The sequence below is a fragment of the Squalius cephalus genome (assembly GCF_949319135.1).
Source record: "Squalius cephalus genome assembly, chromosome: 15".
NCBI lineage: Eukaryota > Metazoa > Chordata > Actinopteri > Cypriniformes > Leuciscidae > Squalius > Squalius cephalus.
The window spans coordinates 12,075,802-12,096,194 of NC_137136.1; the positions used below are offsets into that span (position 1 = coordinate 12,075,802).

A 20,393-nucleotide genomic window follows, 5' to 3' on the forward strand; every position below is an offset into this window, starting at 1 on the left:
TACGACCCCAATGGATGGATCAATTTCTTCTGAAGTGAAACTAGATAGGTGTTTTAAACTTTTTAAACAGTAGACTATCGTTTCAGACCAAGTCAGTGATTAGATTGTGTGTAGGCTATGTATTTTTATTGTACTTACCCTGGAACTACATGGAACAAGAGGGTAACAAGCACCACTTTAATTAAGGCCCACAATGTCACACTTACCCTGTAACTACATGGAACAAGAGTATATTTCCCAGTATTTAAAAAACAATTGCAATAGTTTTAGCTTTACTTGCCTTGAAACATGTAAGCCCAAACTTAAACATCTGCACTTATGCTATAAAAAAAAAAAAAAAAAAAAAAGCATAGTACCCTGTAATTTTTAAAAAGCCTATACATTGGTACACAATTATTACAAAAAGGAACGCAGTGTGTTCTCGCTAAATTGCTCCCAAATGTAAGATTGTTGTATCATAATAGTAGAATAAGTACCCCTTAATTCTATAATACTTACAGTATAAATTATTTTTTACCCCTTTATTCCCCAAACTTCACATATTGTTCCCTTATACTTACATGCAAGTACTTTATACACTATAATTACCGAAAGTTACGCTGTAAATCCGTCTTAATTACGCAGAGCTGTAATCTAAAGCGTTACTGAATTTTGTATTGCTTGACTTAATAGTCACATTTTCTTTTATTACCAGTTTTCTGGGAATTGTTCATTGTTACCATTGTTGATGTTTCCTTTTTGTTTTGTTGTCTTTTTCTCTCTTCAGCCTGTCACAGCTGCATTTACATTACGTGGTTCAAGTGACCCAACTGTGATTTTTTTTCCTCCCATGTGGAACAGACCGGAAATGACCCACAAATGTATAAGCAGGAAAAAAAGCACATGGATACCGATATTCCCAAATTGGTTTTAAAGCCTCATTCATATGTAGAAAAAGAGCTGATATAAATCAGATACGTGCATTTGTGTCAGCCATAAGTGGACAGGTCGGACATTCCCCTGTCAATGCGAGCCACGCGTCCTTGAAAAAGCGACGGTGGCGAATGACGTGAACTTAGGTGGACACCTACAGCAGCGATCATTGCTTCGCCAAGGCTGCATCATCTCTCCTCTTTTTTCTCCGCCTTCAGAGACCAAAGTTTTGCTGACCTTTAAAGATGGTGCGGAAAGCAAAAGCTAGTCTGCGTCCATTGCGTCCGTACTGTTTGTAGGCCACTTCCTTTTCCGGCCTAAGCTTTTCTGGGTCAGTACATCTACCTTGGGTTGTATAGTGTAAATGCAGATGTTGGAAATGGATCACTGTATGTAAGCTGGTCGTCAAAAAAATCAGATATAGTCAACAAATCAGAATTGGGCATCAAGACCTGCAGTGTAAATGCAGCCTTAGTCTGCAGTCAATCTGTTCCTTCTCTCCCCCTCTGTTTTTCACTTTCCCAGTATCTCCCTCAGCTCTTCAGGCTGTTTGACTCAGTGGATGGTTTCAGTCTTACTCTGAGAGTATGTCCCCCTCCCGTCAATAAGGAGCTCTCAGAAGTGAGCTGATTAAGATGAAGACCGGGCTGCTTTCCCTAATCACATCCCTGCATCTAAATCGTCTGTGTACATTTCTAATTACGCAGTCGCGCGCTGCGTCCTTGAGCTCAGCGGCAGGTCTCTATTTCATCTCGCTCCGTCTCGCGCTCCCTCCTTGTCTCCCCTCGTTTCATCTTTCTCATTTATTTCTTTTTGTTGATGTTGTTGTTATTTTGGCAGTTCTCTTCTCTCTTGTGGCAGTGTTTTGGAGGGCGAAGAGGGTGGGCCTGAACCAGAACATGCAAAGAAAAGAAAGGGATTTCAAAGATGTTGGTCATCACCCTCATATATGAAATGTCAAGCTGAGTTTGTGGGCGAATGCCATTTTACGTGTTTTGTGGCAAAACAGACATCTGATTAGTTTTGTTAAAGGAGAAAAACCTTCATGTGCAACATATTGTTGTTGAACCACGGCCATTTGCAGAATTGTGGAAATGCAAACAATCACACAGCACAACAAGTGTTTACTTATCTGGCTTATATTGTTTTTTAAAGTGCCGAACACAAAACGGTAGAGCCACTGTCTGAAAGACCCTGAAAATCTCCCAGCCCTTGTGGCCGTCCTATTATTTACCATAGTCTTCTTTTAGACTCTATATGGCATTTCATTTTCCACCCTATTTTTTCTTCTTTTCTTTTCTTTTAGAGCAATCAACCTTGTGCCTTAAGTCTTGAAAAAGTAGTCCCTTAGAAGAATGACCACCATCACACAAAGGCTAGGTTTTGAATGTGAAGTGTTGGAGAACCTATAGCTTGACTTACACCTTTGAGAGGAAGGCCTTCGGGGTGAGTTATTAACTTGTGACCTTCCCAAGAAGCTTTCAGCTTTGGAAGAAATTACAGGGGGCAGGGAGCTGGACATCTGTATTAAAACATAATATTTGAGGTGTAGCATAGGACACAAGAGGAGTTCAGGACTGTTCTGATATCGGCATTCAACATTCTTTTTAATAATTTGTACATTCGTATTATTCAACATTCATATTATTCAAAAGGCACTTGATTCTGTCGTAAGACACACTATACCAGCGCATAAGCGAATGAAAAATGTGCTTATTAATTAATTATTAAAGGAGAACTCCGGTCAATTTTAACATTGAGCTCATTTTTTTGTACATTTGGAGTGCTGTCAATACAGAGAACAAGGTATAAGGTCATGGTACTAAACCAATGCGCGTGAACTCGACAATCGATTACTAAGGACTTTGACCGAAAACAGGAAGTAAATACAGGTATGTGCGCTGGCTGAATAAACATAATTTTTATTCATATCTTTCACATCTACTGCAGTCAGATTCACCCGCGTTCACTCCGAAGGAATCACTCACATGACCTGTGCACTTGTAATGACACATCAAGGATGTTAAGAGGCTAAAAGCAGGTTTAAAACTTGCCCCATTGAAGTCAACAGGGTGCAAATTTTAAAAAGAGGATAACACGGTGTAGGCAACACCGATTTTTGTCGTTGTTCTCTTTATTGACAGCACTCCAAATGTACAAAAAAATGAGCTCAATGTTAAAATTGACCGGAGTTCTCCTTTAAGCCTAAGCCCAACAATGAATATTAAAGGAATATTTCATTGTAAATACAAATTTGAGATTTACATGAGACTTATATGATAGAATTTCTTACTAACCTGTGTAAAGTTATATACAATTGTGTAGAGAGGGAACTCAAACATGCATGCATGATTACACAATAATACAAGAAATAGATGTGTGCAACTTACTAGAAAAGTCCCATTTCAGATTGAATAATAAACATGTTTGCTGCTTTCACAGAAATATGAGCTTCGGTTCAAATTTCTGCTCTGAAACTGTCTGGTGTGACTGACCCACTGTATAAATACTTTTTTTAATTTTATATTTTTATAAAGGTACAGTTAAGACCTTAAGAGCATGTTTTATTTCATGTAAAATATTCCTTTACAGTTCTGAAGATTCATTACATCACCAGAGCTTCAGCACACACAGGTGCTTCAACTCACTTGAAGCAAAAGAAGGAAGCAATGAAAAGGTTGGAGGACTCTCCATGACTTCCCTTGTATCCTCTATATATGGGTCTGAATTTGAGAATCAAATTCAAAGAGGGTCCATATAGATACAAGACCCCGGCATCATAAATAACTCAGCATCTGACTCCTCCTGTGCTCAGCCGAAGCTTTTCATATGGTAAATAGCTGATTGCTGTGTGGCCACATTGTTGCCCTTCTTTCATGCAGCTCTAAGGTGAAACCTTGAGGTATGGAATAGAGAGAATTTCTGATGAAAAAATACATTTTCCCTTCCTTCCTCCTCTGATTCTCAAGCACTCTGCCCTTCGCTGTTGGGGTCAGGTGTTTATTACATAAATGATAGCGAGTGGAGAGTGGAGTGTAGGCAGTGAGTGCAGGAGGCGACGGTAGACAGAACAATGCTAAGGATTATCAGATCACTTGCTGGGTATCTTTGGTGATGCAAGTGCGACCGCACAAGTCCCTGCGTGTCTCTGCCTCTCTGTCTTTCCATCAGTTGCTTTGAAGGGGACAAACACAGCCTTGTGTAGCAGCATGCACTATCACGCACCACAATGTGTGGCCGGCCCCTCGCTGAAGAAATTCTGTTTAAAGGGGCCATATCATGAGGAATCAAATTTTCCTTGGTCTCTTGACTTAAAAGAGTTCATTGTACAATGAAAACATACTTTCAGAACTAAAAACTTCCCCCACAGTTAAAATAAGAGCATTTATTGAAAATAAGCTGCAAAAATGGCTCGTTTGGAACTTTCCCAAATTCTCAAACACCAGAATAACTAAAGATAAAAGAAAAAGTAGTGCTGTTCCTGACTATGTATTGCACTTACTGCTTTATGCTTCCAGAAATGAGCACTTTAAAATGTTATTTTATTTTATTTTATTTTATTTTATTTTATTTTATTTTATTTTATTTTATTTTATTTTATTTTATTTTATTTCCTGAGCATTTCAGTCTGATATTCACAGTTTAAGTGGCGTGTTTCAGCATGGTTTGTTTTGGGAACCTATCACAATGTATTGCAAGAGGTTGCTGAAGATTGTTGGTGTTAAAAACTACATTAGACCCAAATAAAAACACAGAACCTGTGTGTTAATATGGAAGTGCTGTTACTCATTTCAAATGGGAGTCTTAAAGGCGCAGCACCAAAATATTGGCCTGTTTAGTTCTTCGGGTCAAAAAATATTAGGCCTGATAAAAACAAAATTGTGTATGATACATGTGCTTAACAAAATTATATTGTGAATATAACAGAACAATTCCAGCTCTGTCATCATTTACTCGCCCTCATGTCGTTCCATACATGGATGACCTCCTTTCTTCAGCAGGACACAAAAGTAGATGTTTTGAGAAATGTCTGTCTTTTTTTTTTTTTTTTTTCATACATTGAAAGTTGTTGTTATTCAAAACATGTTTGGGTAGAACGATGCAATTAATCCATACAAGTTTGGAACAACATGATAGTGAGTAAATGTTGACAGAATTTTCATTTTTGGGTGTACCGTCCCTTTAACAGCAAGTTTGTTAAACAGACTTCTAATGAGATATCTCACAATACATTCCAAAGGTGTAATTCCACTGAATCTCAGATGCTGGAAATCTTCACACCCTCTCAGAACAAGACACAAATTAAAAAATACCATTAAATGCATTATTCAGCCCATTTGTTATAATTACTGGCATTGTTGTGGTGTATGTAATGTCATTAATAACAGCTCGTGCCCGAATAATACGCTTAATGTTATTTATCTGTAGATAGATGCGGCTAATCCTCATTCATTTGCTCTGGATCAATGCAAATCCGCTAGCGTGAGCGAAATCCCTCGCAGAGCCTGTGGCTCCTAATGTATTTTCCCACCATTAACCAGCTATAATCCCTGCTAATCATTGCTAATCCACATCTCCTGTGTTTGATGATACTCTGTTGATGAAGGAGGTGGCGTTGTGTCTCAAATGCCCAGGATCAGCCCGGGTCTGTAGTTCGCCAGACGTGGGCATGATCCTGGAAGTGATTTGTGCTGTGGAGAGTTGGGTTTTCAGGTAAGCCTGGTGCCATTGGCCATCCCAGAGTGCATCTTCCTGTTGTTTGGCCTAATTATGCATAAGTAACAAAGCTGTACTCATCAGACTTGCAGATTTAAGTGCTGTTCTCCTATAGATTGTCTTTAATGGCTCTGTTTCTCATTCAACCTTTAAGCTTTTAGTGTCTTTATTCACTAACTTAGAGAGTCTCCATGAAATTTGAGAACTTTCAGGACTTTAGAAGACAGTTTTGTAATCTAATTTTTGCATAAAGCACTAGTCAGTAATATCTTACATGTATGGTTGTTTCGTAACCACCATGACATTTAATTATAACACTCAACAAACCATCATAATGACTTCCGGTCTCACAGCAGGACATACAGTATTAATGTGCATCTTGTGTGCTGAGAGTTTAACTGATGGTCACTGGAAATGTATGGTCCAGTATTTAATGGTTCTGTGCATAAGTCACTGTCAATCTGGGCATACATCCCATTTGAACAAAAGCCTAACTCTTTGGGAATACAGCCTGCTGTGGACATCCTATCTGCTTTCTTACAGAGCTGTCGTTCATAGTGACATCTGGACAAACTCTGGCCCCTGAGACTCATTCCACACACATTCATTCATGGTTTACTATGCCTATTTATACCACAGTGGTAAGTCATTTTTAGTTGCACATTTGGAAAATTGCAGAACTTGTATAGTTTTAACAATATATACCCTTTTACTCTAAATAATTTAATTATCTTGGTGCCACGCATTCTCATTCCAGGTAGTATCACTTTTCAATTCCACAGGTAAAAAAGAGCCAATCTCCCAAAAGCTCTTCTTCACGTAGACACACCTGTGCCACCTTTGCCCTGAATCCGGGTGGGCTAAAACCTGACAGGTAGCTGCATTTAAAAAAAAAAAAAAAATGCTTATCTCTTTCCACATCTTTCTGTCTCATTTTCCTCTTTCTACAACTGGTCAGTAGATATAACTGGTTAAAAATATTCCTTTAGATTTCTTTCCATAATTAGATAAGAGCTATTCAACAGCATAATAATGGAATAATACAGAATGTGTATGATTTGGACTATAGACTGTAAAGATCTGGGAATAGGTTTCCATTTTAGGAAGCTAATTATAGTAGAGGAAAGGCCAAAAGACAACCTATTAAAAAATGGTCTCACTTCAAACATTTTATTTTTTTAAGGCCAGCAGATATTATTTGAAACTTTTTTTTAGAGATAGGTGTCGGCATGTGATTAAAAGAAGCATATATTTTGGGAACCAATGAATTATTATTAGGCTGATTTTTTGAAGAGGATTGGAAAATTGAACAACGAACCCTAGCACCGCAGCTCGTGCATTTACTCTTTGCGTCGTTAGGGGGCGCTTGGGAATCACTGTTTCCTCATAACTTCTCTTCCAATGCGATGCCTGAATAAGTGGACACTCACAGCTTGTATCACATATAGGCTACTATAGCAAAACAGAAATGTTAGTTGTCTAAGATAAATTGGGAGAAAAAAAAAGAGAGAAGAAACCAAGGTATAAGAACTTTGTCACTTTATTTATTTTTTTGGCTAACAAAACCTTTTCTCTGTTAGTAGCCTATCTGAGCTTTAACTACTGGCAAAGCTTGTTTAGGATGCTGAGCTTAACTTAACTGTACTAAAATTGTTCTTTAAAATTCCATTATTTGTATAAATGATTTTTACTTCATAAACTAAGTAATTTATACTTAATAAAAGTTGCTTTTTGCAGGCTAGGCTATAACCTACGTTAAACACCTCAAATCCACTCGCGAACGGAGAGCCGAGGGGAAACGAATAAAAATAAAATAGTCAATGATAAAATGGGCAAATATTTACATACCCCACGACACTTTATAAATATTGTTAACAACAAATTTTTATATCAACCATTTTAAAAGATGACAATGTAATTTTCCGTGAAAACTTTCTTGCTCTTTAGAATGCTCTTCACTAACAAATAACATCCCATTTTAATCCGGGATTTCTTAGGAGTGCTCAAGCAGCATCCTGAACTTAGATTATTCTCAAGCCGTTCTTAAAACTTATTAATCAGGGGAAATATATCTATTACAGAAAACTATAACGATTAATGAGAGGCAGCAACAGTCACGATGAACTGAGAGTCTAAGGAAAATCAGCACCATAAACGAATAATAGAAGATGCTTTAGAAGATGCTTAGCCTATAGGAGAAGTAAGAACCTTCTTAAAGACTTTGAATTTTGATTTGCGAGTCACGGATAAAAACAAACTATCACAGTAAATTCCCAAATCTAAGCTCATGTGAAATCAGACGAGTTTGCCCATGTCCGTTTATACATTTTTCATAGAACATAGTCAAAATTGCTTTAGATAGCTAATTGGTTTTTAGATAAATTTGCATGGTCAGTAGCATCTTGGTGTTCTAAAAAATATTTTTCACATTCTAATGGGTTTTTAAAACAACCACAAAATGTTACCTTTTAAATGCATAAGAGCATAGAAAATAATAAACTGGATGAAATATATGGTGTTGGTATTAGAATTAAAATTTTGACGTATACATGCAGACTTAATTGTGCGGTAATGTTAGGGTGTCCTCTTACGCAGACTGTACAGTTTTATTAATCGAATTTTTAATGATATCTTAATAGAGCGAAAGCGAAATTTCAACATTTATAGCTCACAAAACATAATTTGAAATGTGTTTTTTTAACTAGCCTATATTATTGTCCATGTTAAAATGTTGTAGGCTACCTTGTGTAAAATATTTTGATTTAATCATGCATTAACAAAAAAAGTATATGATCAAAGCGTGATTCCGTGCATTGATTTAAACACATCAACCAACTTGAACGCTTTTGAGGTTTGAATCGCAACAAACAGAATCTTGAGAGGGATTTCATGAAACCTTATTTCGTTCCCCATCACCATGATAGGCGTGAAAATGTGCTTCAAAAAAGACAGAAGTCGTGTTCTTGTATATATGTTTTATGTAAGTAATAAAATATTACTATAACATAAATATAAACGTGACTTTGCAGTCTACATGTCGCAATCAACATACAACCAATGTAGTAAACAAAACATTTGTAATCCACTGCAACATAATCAACAGAGCCGAACAAAAAAAGCTCCAAACACACGTAGGAAATAAATATATAGATATATAAATGGTCATAAATGAAATATTAAAATATCTTCTTGGAATTAGTAAGTGTACAAAACTGCCCAGAAAACAAAACAAAACAAAACAAAACGAACCCAGAACAAATACATATGTTTACATATTCGACATATTTACATATTGGAAATAATCCTGACAACTATTTATTTAAAATCTTTTCTCTTGTAATTTATTTTTATTTTTATTACTTTTTTGGAAAAGGTTGTATATTCACACTGTTCAAATAACATTTCAGAAATGAACACCTGCTGTCCAATGAAAAATGCCAGACCTTGAGAAACGACACGAAACGTTACCAGCCTCCTATTTTTTTTTTTTTTTTACCCCAATCCTGAAAAGAAGTCCCGAAAACACATCCCTTATTTACTAAAACAACTACTTTTCTCCATGTCCAAGCTCATGAGTAGGATGTAAAATTTAAGTAACATAAACTAAACGGACACAGCTGACATAGAGAGTGTCAAGAGTTGGCCAATAATCAAGAAGAACTAAGAGTACAGCACGATTTTTGGGCACTGAAAATTACCTGAGATATTTCTTTCTTTTTCATTTTGACTCATCACTCTCAATATGTTTCGCTGGAGCAGACTTAGGAAAGAGTGCCGGTTCAAAATAACACGAAATTGGAAAAGAAAATTGTAAACAAGTAAAGCATTAATGTCGTATACCTCGAACAAATACAGTGTAAAACAAAACAAAACAAACATGAAAAGAAATTAAAATAACATTATTATAAGTGCCTCATGCAAAGAGGGAAAAAATGAGAGCATGTAGAACTCAAAAATGACTAAATATTGTTTCAGACAGTGTATTCATGTTGCCATTTTAACGTCTCTGCATCTTTAGACGATATCAGGTGCAAAGAAATGATCATTGTAAACAGTTTCTGCACTTGTTTGTATTGAAGGTTTTGACCAAGTGCCTGTTGTTTCCATCACGAATTTCATCTGTCTTTGTTGAAATTATAGTAAAATACTCGCTAGACAGAAAAAAAGATCTTAGCGTTAAAACATTCGAAATAAAGTAAACGACACAAATAATACAGATAATCATTGTAATAATTAATCTGGTTAATCGCTTTAACAAAATCACTGTCCTCTCTCCTTTGTCCAAGGAGACATTGCCCTTTTCGTGGCTCGTAGCTCCCTTTTTTCGGCGGTGAAAGAATCGAATTTTTCCAGAGTGGCACAAACGATACGATTTTCGTAAACACTGGTACTGATTTGATAAATGCACGCGATGCGGACGCGGTACTTAATGCATTTTCACGTTATTCAGAATTAGTGGCGTCCCGTATAAGTTGTCCGGTCACTGTCAGCGAACTCTTCCCAAACTTTCTGTCTCTGATGTCTTGGGATATACAAAGGAGATAAACAAAATCCATTGTAGTTTATTTTGAAACAAGGACCTGTTTATGCTAGCAGTCACTGGACAGGACTCTGTAGTGTGTGGTGTAGAGGGGGTGTCTCCGCTTGCGAGTATACGTCCTCCATGGATGGATGAGGGACCCCCACCGGTGTCATTCTTTTCTCTTTCTGTCTTCTGTTGCAAAACCACACACGCACAACCTCTTTTTCCAACTGCAGAGTGCCAGCTAAAGAGGTGATTTCGTGGGCGGAGGGCTTGGGGCACTTTAAGAAATGGTTTTCCAGTGCCCCTTTCACTCCGACTTCGATGGAGGTCCTCTTCTTTCGTTTCCGGCCCTGTGCTGCAATCTTGTCCAAATTCGTGGGGCTGCCAGTGTTTGAATCTGTCTCCTCGAGCCATTTGTTAAGCAGAGGTTTAAGTTTGCACATGTTCTTGAAACTCAGTTGCAGAGCCTCAAATCTACAGATGGTGGTCTGGGAAAAGACGTTTCCGTAGAGCGTGCCCAGCGCTAAGCCCACGTCCGCCTGCGTAAAACCAAGTTTGATGCGCCTCTGCTTGAACTGTTTGGCGAACTGCTCCAGGTCGTCGGAGCTGGGGGCGTCTTCGTCCGAGTGGTCCTGATGGTGGCTGAACGGCTGCTGGGGCGACTCCATCTGGTTGTCGTGGCTACCCGCGTCGTCGTGGAGCGGGTCCCGCAAGCCGTGGTGCAGCGACGGCTGTGGGCTTAACATAGTGTAGCCCGTCTGCGAATAGACCAGCGACTGGTGACCATTGGAGGCGGGAGAGAGCGGGGATAAGTGGTGTGTTGTGGTCGGTGCCCATGAACCGTGGTGGCTGTTTTGCGTCGGCTGGTGGACCAGGTGCGATCTGTGGTAGCCGTTCCCCAGGTCTTCTCTGCTCTGCACGCTGGCTTTGTTGTGCTCCGCTTGTCCGATGTGGGTGCCGCTGGTCCAATCGGTGTTGGAGGTTGGCAGCCACTGGTGGTGCGTTAGGCTCATCGGATGTCCCGTGTTGGTCGCTAGCCCTTGTAAGTACTCGTGGTGCATCATTTTCTGCACCTCTCTATAGGTCGTCCCCTGGTGCATCCTGTCCGAATCCGGATGCATTAGCGGGTTCGAAGGCAATGAGTTATTCCGCGGAATATACTGAGCTGTTGTCGCCATGGCTCCGACTTAGAAAACTGACAAGCACTTCGGAGATCTTTGAGCTTTAGAGCCCAAAACGCAACAACCTGCTCTGGGAGGTCTTAGGGAAGAGCTAAGACACGCCTCCCCTGCGCGTGCATTGGTTCCTCGCCGACTACAGCCCACCAGGTTTCCTTATTACCTCTCGCGGGCCGCTTGGTTGGCTGCCGGGCGCCGTGATCCCAGTTACTCGCAATTGGCCGCTTTCACTAGACGCTTTCTCTTTTTTTTCCTTTTCTTCTCCTCTCCCCACTAGTCAAGAGAGCGTGAGCAGCAAAACCGTAGGAAATTACAGGGCTTTGAGGGTTGTTTTGCAAATAACCACGTGGGGGAGTGTGGTACTCTTTTTGGTGGGGTGGAAGAATGACCCGCCTTGCATCGCCTCTTTTAGTAACTGTACCGCTCCTCTTTGCAAGTAGATTAGTGTTCTAAAGTATCTCAGGAGCCACCCACGAGAACGACGAAAATCAGTATGATACATTAAAGATGTTTATATAGCAATATTATTTAAGTGTTACCCACATAACACAATTAGTTATGATCATTAGGCTATTCAAGTAGGCTATGCACCATCACTGAACCATGTATCGAATTAATAAAACATACAGAAATACAGACCGCCCACACTGTAACTGTAACATATCAGACAATCTCTATCATTATGCATAAATGCATAAACAATCTACCGCCGACCATGTAGGCTAAATAAATAGACTATCCATTTAATTTAATTTAATTTAATTTACCTTAATTAAACTTATAGGCTAGTACGCATTTGAAATAGGCCTATTTGATGTAAATTACTGAGAGTAAATTTCAGTAAAATTGACATTTACAAATAGCCTAAGTAAATTTCAGTTGTTGGCTTATACAACTCAAAATTAAGCCAACAGATTTTTACAAACATACAAAGCCAAAGCTGCGGCGTGTTGACAATATCTTCACTCGAAGCATCTTTCTAAACAGTAACTTCGAGAGAAATCCAGTGTTTCTCCCTCCTGGCCTCCTCCGTATTCCTTTCCCGGCTGATCTGATTATTTTTCCCTTCACGTTTTGTCCCAATAGCAAATTACCAATTCTATGAATTGCAAAGCAGCCTCGGAGACGCTGAGGGGTAGAGAGGGGGAGATGCGAAGATTGAAAGGGATCTTTGCAAACACAATCACGTTCTTAAATGGAAATGTGGGGCTTTAAACAAATCTTACATCTCTCCTGTTCCAGTCGTCTAAAACTCCGCAATCAGGCACACGTTCGACTCCATCTAAAACCACAGCTTTTTTAGAAGATTTTTTTGGTATCACTTCTATTTAAATTATTTACCTCAGTGTATTTTTTTTAGTTCACGTTCGTGTTTGTGTGTTTGTCTTGCTCTTTATGGGGTGTTTCCACAGGCTTTTGCGAGGAAATGTGCCGGGGAATTCAGACGTCAAACCAAAACGCTTCTCAGTGGTAAGTTTACACACTGCTTTTCCTATCTGTCCATCTGCACAAGCTTCGCGCGTTCATGGAAGTGTAACCTAAATGATGTTCTTAGGGTCACAAGTGCTCGTCACCACTCTGTCAAAGGCGTGGTTATGTAAAGCCACCATTTATTTATTTATCACATATGCAATAACACTCGCAGGGATATTTCAAAGGATATTTGAAAGGGATACTTCAACATCACTGCATTTAATACCAAATTAAACAACATGCAGGTTCCTTTTATACGATATTCTTAAGTGGTTTACACCTGCATTGTAATATAAAGAAACTGCATATACTTTCTTAAGAACAACGTTATATAATTTAATAACTTGAGTAAAGCATAACTAATATAATATGTGTTTTGGATAAGAATGATTTAAATTCACATATTTTAAACTCTCCAGTGGCTTTTAAGCGTTTAGGCTATTCTCGTTCTTTACGTTTGAATATATTGTCTGAATGTAATTTCTAAACAACTGTAATTTTTTAACCACAGTTTGTTTTTTGTTTTTTCATAATGAAAAACGCGGTGGTTCTGCGTCCATTATATTATTACAAATGAAAGATATTTTGTGTGCATGATTTAGGGCGAGAATGAACATGTGACCCACAGGCAAGCAGATGACACGATTTTAATCTAAAGCGTGCTGTATAGCCGAATGCAATCCGTTAGCCGCAGTTAACGAGGATGCTTCCCTGTACAGTTTCTCTCATTTGGAAGTCTATAAAAAGAGCGGTCATTTCTGCCCAGAGAGCTGCGTCACAGTAGCAGCACAGTCAAACTCTTCGCTTAGTTTGCCAGCGAAAGAAAGTGGTTCAAAAAGCGCCCAGATGCTTCTTTTTTTTCCCCTTCGCAAAGAATATGGCCTTGTGTGGAGCGAGGTGAATTTTTCCTGGGATGCACGAGGTTGCTATGGAGAGCAGTTTGAAAGGATCACACTGATCCTGCAGATGAATGATTTGCCATACAGGAAAAGACAAATAATAGCCCTTGTTTTGTAAGATGGCAATGAAAGACAGTAGGGAACAATCGTGGCCTTTGAGTATCCAGGATGTACTAAATCTGCTCACAGAATTTTATAGCTCGAAGTTTAAGAAAAAGAAAAGTTTTACTCATCTCTGCTTATCTGTTACAAGTTGATTTTCTGTAGGTTATTATAACCAGGAAGCCTTGAATTAAAATAGGCTATAAAAATAGGCTTTGCTGTAAAAGTAGCTTTCATTACATCATTAATTCACTTGATATTCAAGTGGCTCTATAAGAGCAACCTTTTATTAACATAGTTTAATTCGCATACAAAATGTCTCCTTTCGTTCACAAAAATATTGGATTCTAGGCTCTAGTCTTCTTTTCTCACGATTCACGCGTCTGTAGTCACGTGCTTTTATCTGCACGAGGGACCCCCTCCACTTGAATATAATTAGAGTCTGATCGGTCAAACCCTCCATTAACCATAGGCCGTAAAAGTGCACGGGAGAAAGAGTTCAGAAAACAGCTAATATACATGGCGTTATCTGTGGGTGCCAAATGCTAAAACAATTTCATATTAGAGAGTTTATATTAGAAAGTTGCATTGTTTTGACCTTTATCTTCTATTTTGAATGGCTGTATCAGCATTAGCCTGTGTAGAAATTCAAATTTCTGCATGTTTACTTGATTGCATCAATAGACTACACTTTTAAAATATTCAAAAAATGTTTAATCACTAAGTTAGCAAATAAAGTTACAATGCTGCAATCTTCATTCCAGCATTTAAAAAAATAACAGAACAAATTATACGTAATAAATAATAAAAATAAATACGTAAACAAGGACAATAATTATGATGAATCTTGATGTCTCTTTTGATGTCTATAATGAGGGGTAGCCAGGCCATTGCAGTGAAAATTAAGTCCATTTTGACACTTTTAAAAATAGATACAAAATTCCTACCCAACTTTAGGAAGCTCCTTCAGTATAGGCTACAATACTGACATATCGACTCAAACTTAAATGAGTGTTTTAATTAAAGAATCTACTAAAGATTCACCTCTCATTCTGTTTTCACCGGTTGGCTTTGACAGACATGCGTAATGGGTACGCGCGCTTCTTGAGTAGCCACGAATTTACAGAGGCATTCTGCGCTTTTTCAGGTACCTCTTTCTCTCTTTTTTGGTTAATGAACTCAGGCGATTCCGCAAGCATCCCGAGGGAATGGAACGGGAATGTTTTCCTTTCCGTAAAAGGTGTGGGCTATATCTCTCCAACTCTCGATTTATCTTTGGGCTAATTAGGCGGGGCCCTGAAGACGCAAGCATGAATATTCATGTGAAAGCACAGGCGCGCAATTAGCCATGGAGAGAGTTCCTAACTTCAATCACTGGCCAGTGCAAAGAGAGAAGGGTACTCTTCCCTCACAGCCAGAGAACAAGCCTTTTTAAAACATAATGTGTATGAGAAACAGCTAAGAGACTAACCTTTTTTTTTTTTTTTTTTTTTTTTACAGTTAATTCTAGGCGCTGTCGGTACTTTTTTTTTAATGGATGGCAACCCTATTTATAAATTACAGGCTACCCACATTAAAAAAAATCCATTATCGGCATTTCTGAGGAATTTGAATATATAAAAGTTCAGAAGTGCATTTAGTAAATCTAGTCATTTTTAGATTAAACGATATTTTAAAACACCAAATTTCTTACAGTATCCAATCCTAGACAGGTGCTTTATAGACCCAGACACCTCCATGCAGAGACTCAGGACCCCCCAAGTATAGAAATCTAGATTTTCTCAATAACATTCTGTAATAACTTTCATTAAAACTCACCAAAACATAATGATAATTTAAATAATTACTAGAAAATTAATTTTCATATATCTTCTCCTCAGACCTCTGCAGTACCTTCACAGACCCCCAGGGGTCCCCTGCTTGAAAGCCCTGGTGAGTTTTTAAACGAAATTAGGATGTATTGGATGCCAGATATGCTTTAACTAAAATAAATATTGTCAAGATTGTCAAAAGGCTGACCATCTTGTAATGCTTCAGTGTAGCTTTAATTGTCAAATCACTGGTCATTTCTTCTTTTCCATTTCCTTCCATTCAAATACACTAGCATTTTAATTTAATGCTAATGAATAGTTTTGTATTTATTATCTATCTATAATTATATGATTTAATTTTTTTTTCAGTGCCTTAAAATTATCTGCTTTTATTTGATAAAAATACAGATCTTTTTCTTTGCAATCTCTTCTTCTTTCTCACACACATTCACACACCGTAACCTGTATTGCTGCCCGCTCTGTCCGCCAAGGCCTCAATCCTTTGCTTTGAATTCAAGGCGATCTTTATCCTGCCCCCATCCAGGTGTGCACTTGCCACTTGCTTCCATAAAGATGCGTTTATGTATGTATGTATGTGTGGAGGGGAACAGGGAGCTTTTGGAGGGGGGCTTTTTGAGATAAGCAGTGGAATTTGTGGCGTCTGAATATGGATGGCAGCCAGACCCTTGGTAAGCAGCTGATAGAGTGGTAAACAGCTTGTGGGCTGAAGGGGTTAGAAGCATGCTTCTGAATACATTGGGTCTCTCTTCCACTGTCTGCCTGCACAATGGTCAATCAACTCAACGTCACTTTCCCCTCAATCCCTGTGATGCAGTGGGTTTGTAATGTTGGACAAGCTGCCACTACACCCATCCGCTCACTTATCAACCGCTGACATTAATGTTCAGGCTTGGTGGATGATTGCAATAGCAAATATTTTCTGTTCACTTTCGCTTGATATCAAATTGTTCTTCAGATTTCAGGACTTGACCTCTGAATCATACACTACTGTTGAATGTGAACTTAAGAATCAAATTCCATTATATAAGTGGCCTCTCTTTAGTCTTACATCTCATTAAATGACACTTTAATTCATTAATAAGTCATTATCAAACATCATATAATGCTAATCAGTAGTTCACAATCACATATTTAAAAAGTATATGATCATTCCCATCTTGAATGTTTACTTGATGGTTAGATAATATACATTCTAAAATGTTTTATGACGACGTAGTCATGACAGTTTCTATAAAGTGTAACCATGATATTTTTTTATATATATATATTTATGTTTAGAATAATACACAGCTTAATGCTGATTGGGTTTCATCATTTCTTCTGACAGGACTAATGGAGATGAAAGCTGATGATGATGATAGAGAAAATATGCAAACATAATTTGCCTTCTTTGAAAGCACATCCAGAGATAAAAGATGTGATGCACATCACATTATTTAACGACTTTATAGTTATTTAACAACAATTATTGTTTTAAAAATTAATCATGTTTCAAAAACCCAACATATTGATGTTATAAATTAGGGCTGTGCAACGATTAATCGCATCCAAAATAAAAGTTTGTGTTTACATAATATATGTGTGTACTGTCACTGTGTATAATTATTTTTATATACAAATACACAGGTTAAAATACACATACATGCATGTATATATTTAAGACAAATGGGTTTTTTATATATAAAATATTTATATTTATATATGATATAAATTATGTTTAAATATATATACATGTAAATATTTCTTAAATATATACATGTGGCAATTAATCATTGCACAGCCCTAATATATATGTGTATAGTGATTATAACTTGTGGATGTGAGATTGACATCCGCACCTGTTAACTGCTAAGTTGTAGAGTGACATTATCAGAAAATCCACAGTTGTTTCTTTTCTTTCTGTCATCAAACTCAGCTTGGGAAATAACAGTACTTCTAAGAACCTTGTGTAGCCGAATTTAATCATTATTCAGTAACTTAAATATTTAATGATTGATTTGATGAACCTTGTGGATTTCCTCATGTAAACTGTCTGTTGCACTGGAGTGTGTCTCTTCCCTGGTGGCAGCCACAGTAAGGGTAACCAGCACAACGCCGCAGAGTTCCACATGTCACTGCGCACTCAAGAGAGCATCTAGAGGCCCTCACCAAACTTATTAATGACTTGCTTCCTTTTAATTAGATAATAATTCATGTTAATGCATGCCTAATGAACCCAAATCGTTCCCCTCGGTCATTCCGTGGAGTTCCACTGTGTTTACTCATTCTGTCTGTTTTTCCCGCTTTTGTGTTTTATTAGGCTCAAAGGGGCCTGAAAGGACCGAGCGACTTGCTTTAGAGACATCTGAGGAATCCATTGAAGCCAATAACGGGATCAAGGGGCATTTGGGTATGAATTCGACCCTGTGATATCTAGTTAGGGAGGCTGCTTTAGCAACAGATGCTTTGAGATCACCACGATATGTTCGCGCTGAACTTGTAGCCACGGGGTTATATGTACCTTATGTGTGTGTTTTTTTTCGAGGGCAGCTCTGTACTGGGACCGGCTAGGAGACGGTGATGGCAAAGAGCGGAGTGACCAGACCAGCTCCAGCCCAAAAGCGGTCACGACCAGACGCCAAGTGCTCCTGTCTCGATGTCGTCTGTGGTCAAGCACTCGCCGGGGCAGACTGAATTAGATTAGACTGCTTTTAATTGAGGATTGACCAGTCTGAGAGCAGCTGGCGCTTGGGTCAGTCAAGATAGCAAAGCCTGAATCCCCCCAGGTCCCAACTGCAATTTCAGCCCTGCAGGTCCTGGAATGGACTGGGAGGGAGAGAAGGCCAGAGCATGCTGGGAATGCATGGCTGATGATTAGCAAGAAGAGTTTATAGGAAGGCTTAGTTTGCTTGAGTGGAAAGTGTAACACACACACACTCAGTTCTTGTGTGTAGACTAACTAAATCGGCTTAAGGTTTGCACCTCGCCGAAAATCTCCTCAATCGCCCGGTCGACACAATTAATCGCTTCATTAATTAACAATCGCTGCGCGTGATACATCGCCCCGACTGCGTCTTGGCAAAGTGTGCAACTTACAAGCTACCTCCTTTTTCCGCTTACGACGTTTCTCTTCTTTCACTCCTCCCACCCGCTCCGATACTCCTCTTTATCTTTTTTTCTTCTGCACTCCTTTTCCTTCTTTAAACAGCATTGCAAAAGCCAACTCTGCTGTTTTAGCACGAACAGACGCACTTTTCTCTCGGCAAGCAGGTCTGCTAACATTTGTTATCTATAATCCTGCAGGTCCCCGTGCAAAATGAGCATAGTAAACTCTTGCAAAGCCCTAATCCCTCCATTTCTTTTAGATGCGCTTTCTCTCTCTCACGCGCGCTCTTTTCTTTTCCATCTATGGGGTGGGAAAGTGTTCTTTTTTTTAAAAAGAGGATGCATCTCAGATTACGGCACTTATTTTTGAGCTCTTCTGAATCACCAAACTTATTTTGCCACCAAATAATTAACAATCCTTTTCTGGAAATTAAAACGATTTTTTTAATGCAATCTGTGCTTTGTTGATTTGCTTTTCAGAGTCCTTGTGTGTGGTTCAGAGTAGTTATGCAAAATCTCTCTCTGTATTCATACTGTACGCATTTATGGTTTGACTGGATGTATCTGTTAATCTGGCTAGTGCTGTTGATTCATCTCAGCAACATGATGTGTGCAAAAAAGTTTTTTTTCTTTCGCCATCACTCTCAATTATCTGTGCGCTGATTTGATTTGAGTTCGATACTATGCAAATTATGTATATGAATGCTCGCGCGCAGTTCTGCTGCATTTTGTCTTGGTCATGCACACCCACACATGTAGCGAGCATGTCGGTGTGTGTGTGTTGTATGGTGAGTAATAGCCGAGCTCGGTGGAAGGCTGTAGTGTTGACAGCATGGTAAACGATGCAGTCTGCCTACTGCAGCAGCTAGCCTGCTAATCACACACACCACATGATAATGAGAACAACCCCTGTCCCCCAACACACACACACACACGACTAACCACAGAAAACAGACAAACATCCTCTCACACACATTGACCCATACTTCTACAGACAAATGGAAGACATAATGGTAGCCGGAGGCAGTGCACGCCGCATCTCTCTATCTCTCTCTTACACTCTCGAGCTAAACACATCTCTATCTCTTTACTGTCCTAACACACACACATACACTCATCTCTCATACCAACAGCCTTCTGTCAGAAGAGACTCGGACTTGAGCCACACTTACATTAAGAATCTGACTTAGGATTTGACATGGAATCATAAGAGACAAAGTATTTAGGTCTCAAAGGTGATCACTCACTGTAATGACTATTAAAATGAGTTATTAGAAATAAAATAAATAATACATTTAATAACATTTGATTAATATTAATAAATACTATTAATTACTAAAATATTACATTTAAAATTAATGATTTTTTTAAAGAAGTATTTTATGCTCACAAAGACAGCATTTATTTAATCAGAAATATAGTAAAAAAAAACTAATATTGTGAAATATTACAATTTAAAATAACTGTCTTCTATTTCAGTATACTGAAACATGTCATTTATTCTTTTGATGGCAAAGCTGAATTTTCAGCATCATTACTCCAGTCTTCAGTGTCACATGATCCTTCAGAAATCATTCTAATAAGCTTATTTGGTGCTTAATAAACATTTCTTATTATTAACAGAACAGTTGTGCTGTTTAATATTTTTGTGGAAGCTCTTTGATGAATAGAA

General features: G+C 38.4%; 2 protein-coding genes across 3 annotated transcripts; one reads left to right on the top strand and one right to left on the bottom strand.

The window, feature by feature from the left end:
- Positions 1 to 8,697: 8,697 nt before the first annotated feature.
- Positions 8,698 to 11,375, bottom strand: pou3f1 (POU class 3 homeobox 1). Its single transcript, XM_079895201.1, has one exon. It carries the CDS (start codon positions 11,329 to 11,331, stop codon positions 10,225 to 10,227), a length of 1,107 nt encoding a protein of 368 aa, XP_079751327.1. The 5' UTR covers positions 11,332 to 11,375; the 3' UTR covers positions 8,698 to 10,224.
- Positions 11,376 to 12,554: 1,179 nt separating this feature from the next.
- LOC307172663 (uncharacterized protein) lies at positions 12,555 to 19,182 on the top strand. Of its 2 annotated transcripts, XM_079895208.1 has the most exons (4): positions 12,555 to 12,801; positions 15,686 to 15,737; positions 17,937 to 18,026; positions 18,167 to 19,182. In XM_079895208.1, the coding sequence occupies exons 1-4, from the start codon at positions 12,727 to 12,729 to the stop codon at positions 18,313 to 18,315; spliced, it is 366 nt and encodes a 121-aa protein (XP_079751334.1). In that variant the 5' UTR covers positions 12,555 to 12,726; the 3' UTR covers positions 18,316 to 19,182. The 2 variants fall into 2 exon arrangements, 1 of the variants encoding a protein (XP_079751334.1); XR_013823742.1 differs by lacking the exon at positions 15,686 to 15,737 and having other exon boundaries at positions 12,557 to 12,801; positions 18,167 to 19,179.
- Positions 19,183 to 20,393: the final 1,211 nt, after the last annotated feature.

Coding starts and splice junctions, on each gene's coding strand:
- pou3f1 (XM_079895201.1), bottom strand. CDS start 11,331: ATGGCGACAACAGCTCAGTATATTCCGCGGAATAACTCATTGCCTTCG.
- LOC307172663 (XM_079895208.1), top strand. CDS start 12,727: ATGGGGTGTTTCCACAGGCTTTTGCGAGGAAATGTGCCGGGGAATTCA. Junction 15,738..17,936: donor TCCCCTGCTTGAAAGCCCTG/GTGAGTTTTTAA, acceptor GTGTTTTATTAG/GCTCAAAGGGGCCTGAAAGG. Junction 18,027..18,166: donor CGGGATCAAGGGGCATTTGG/GTATGAATTCGA, acceptor TTTCGAGGGCAG/CTCTGTACTGGGACCGGCTA.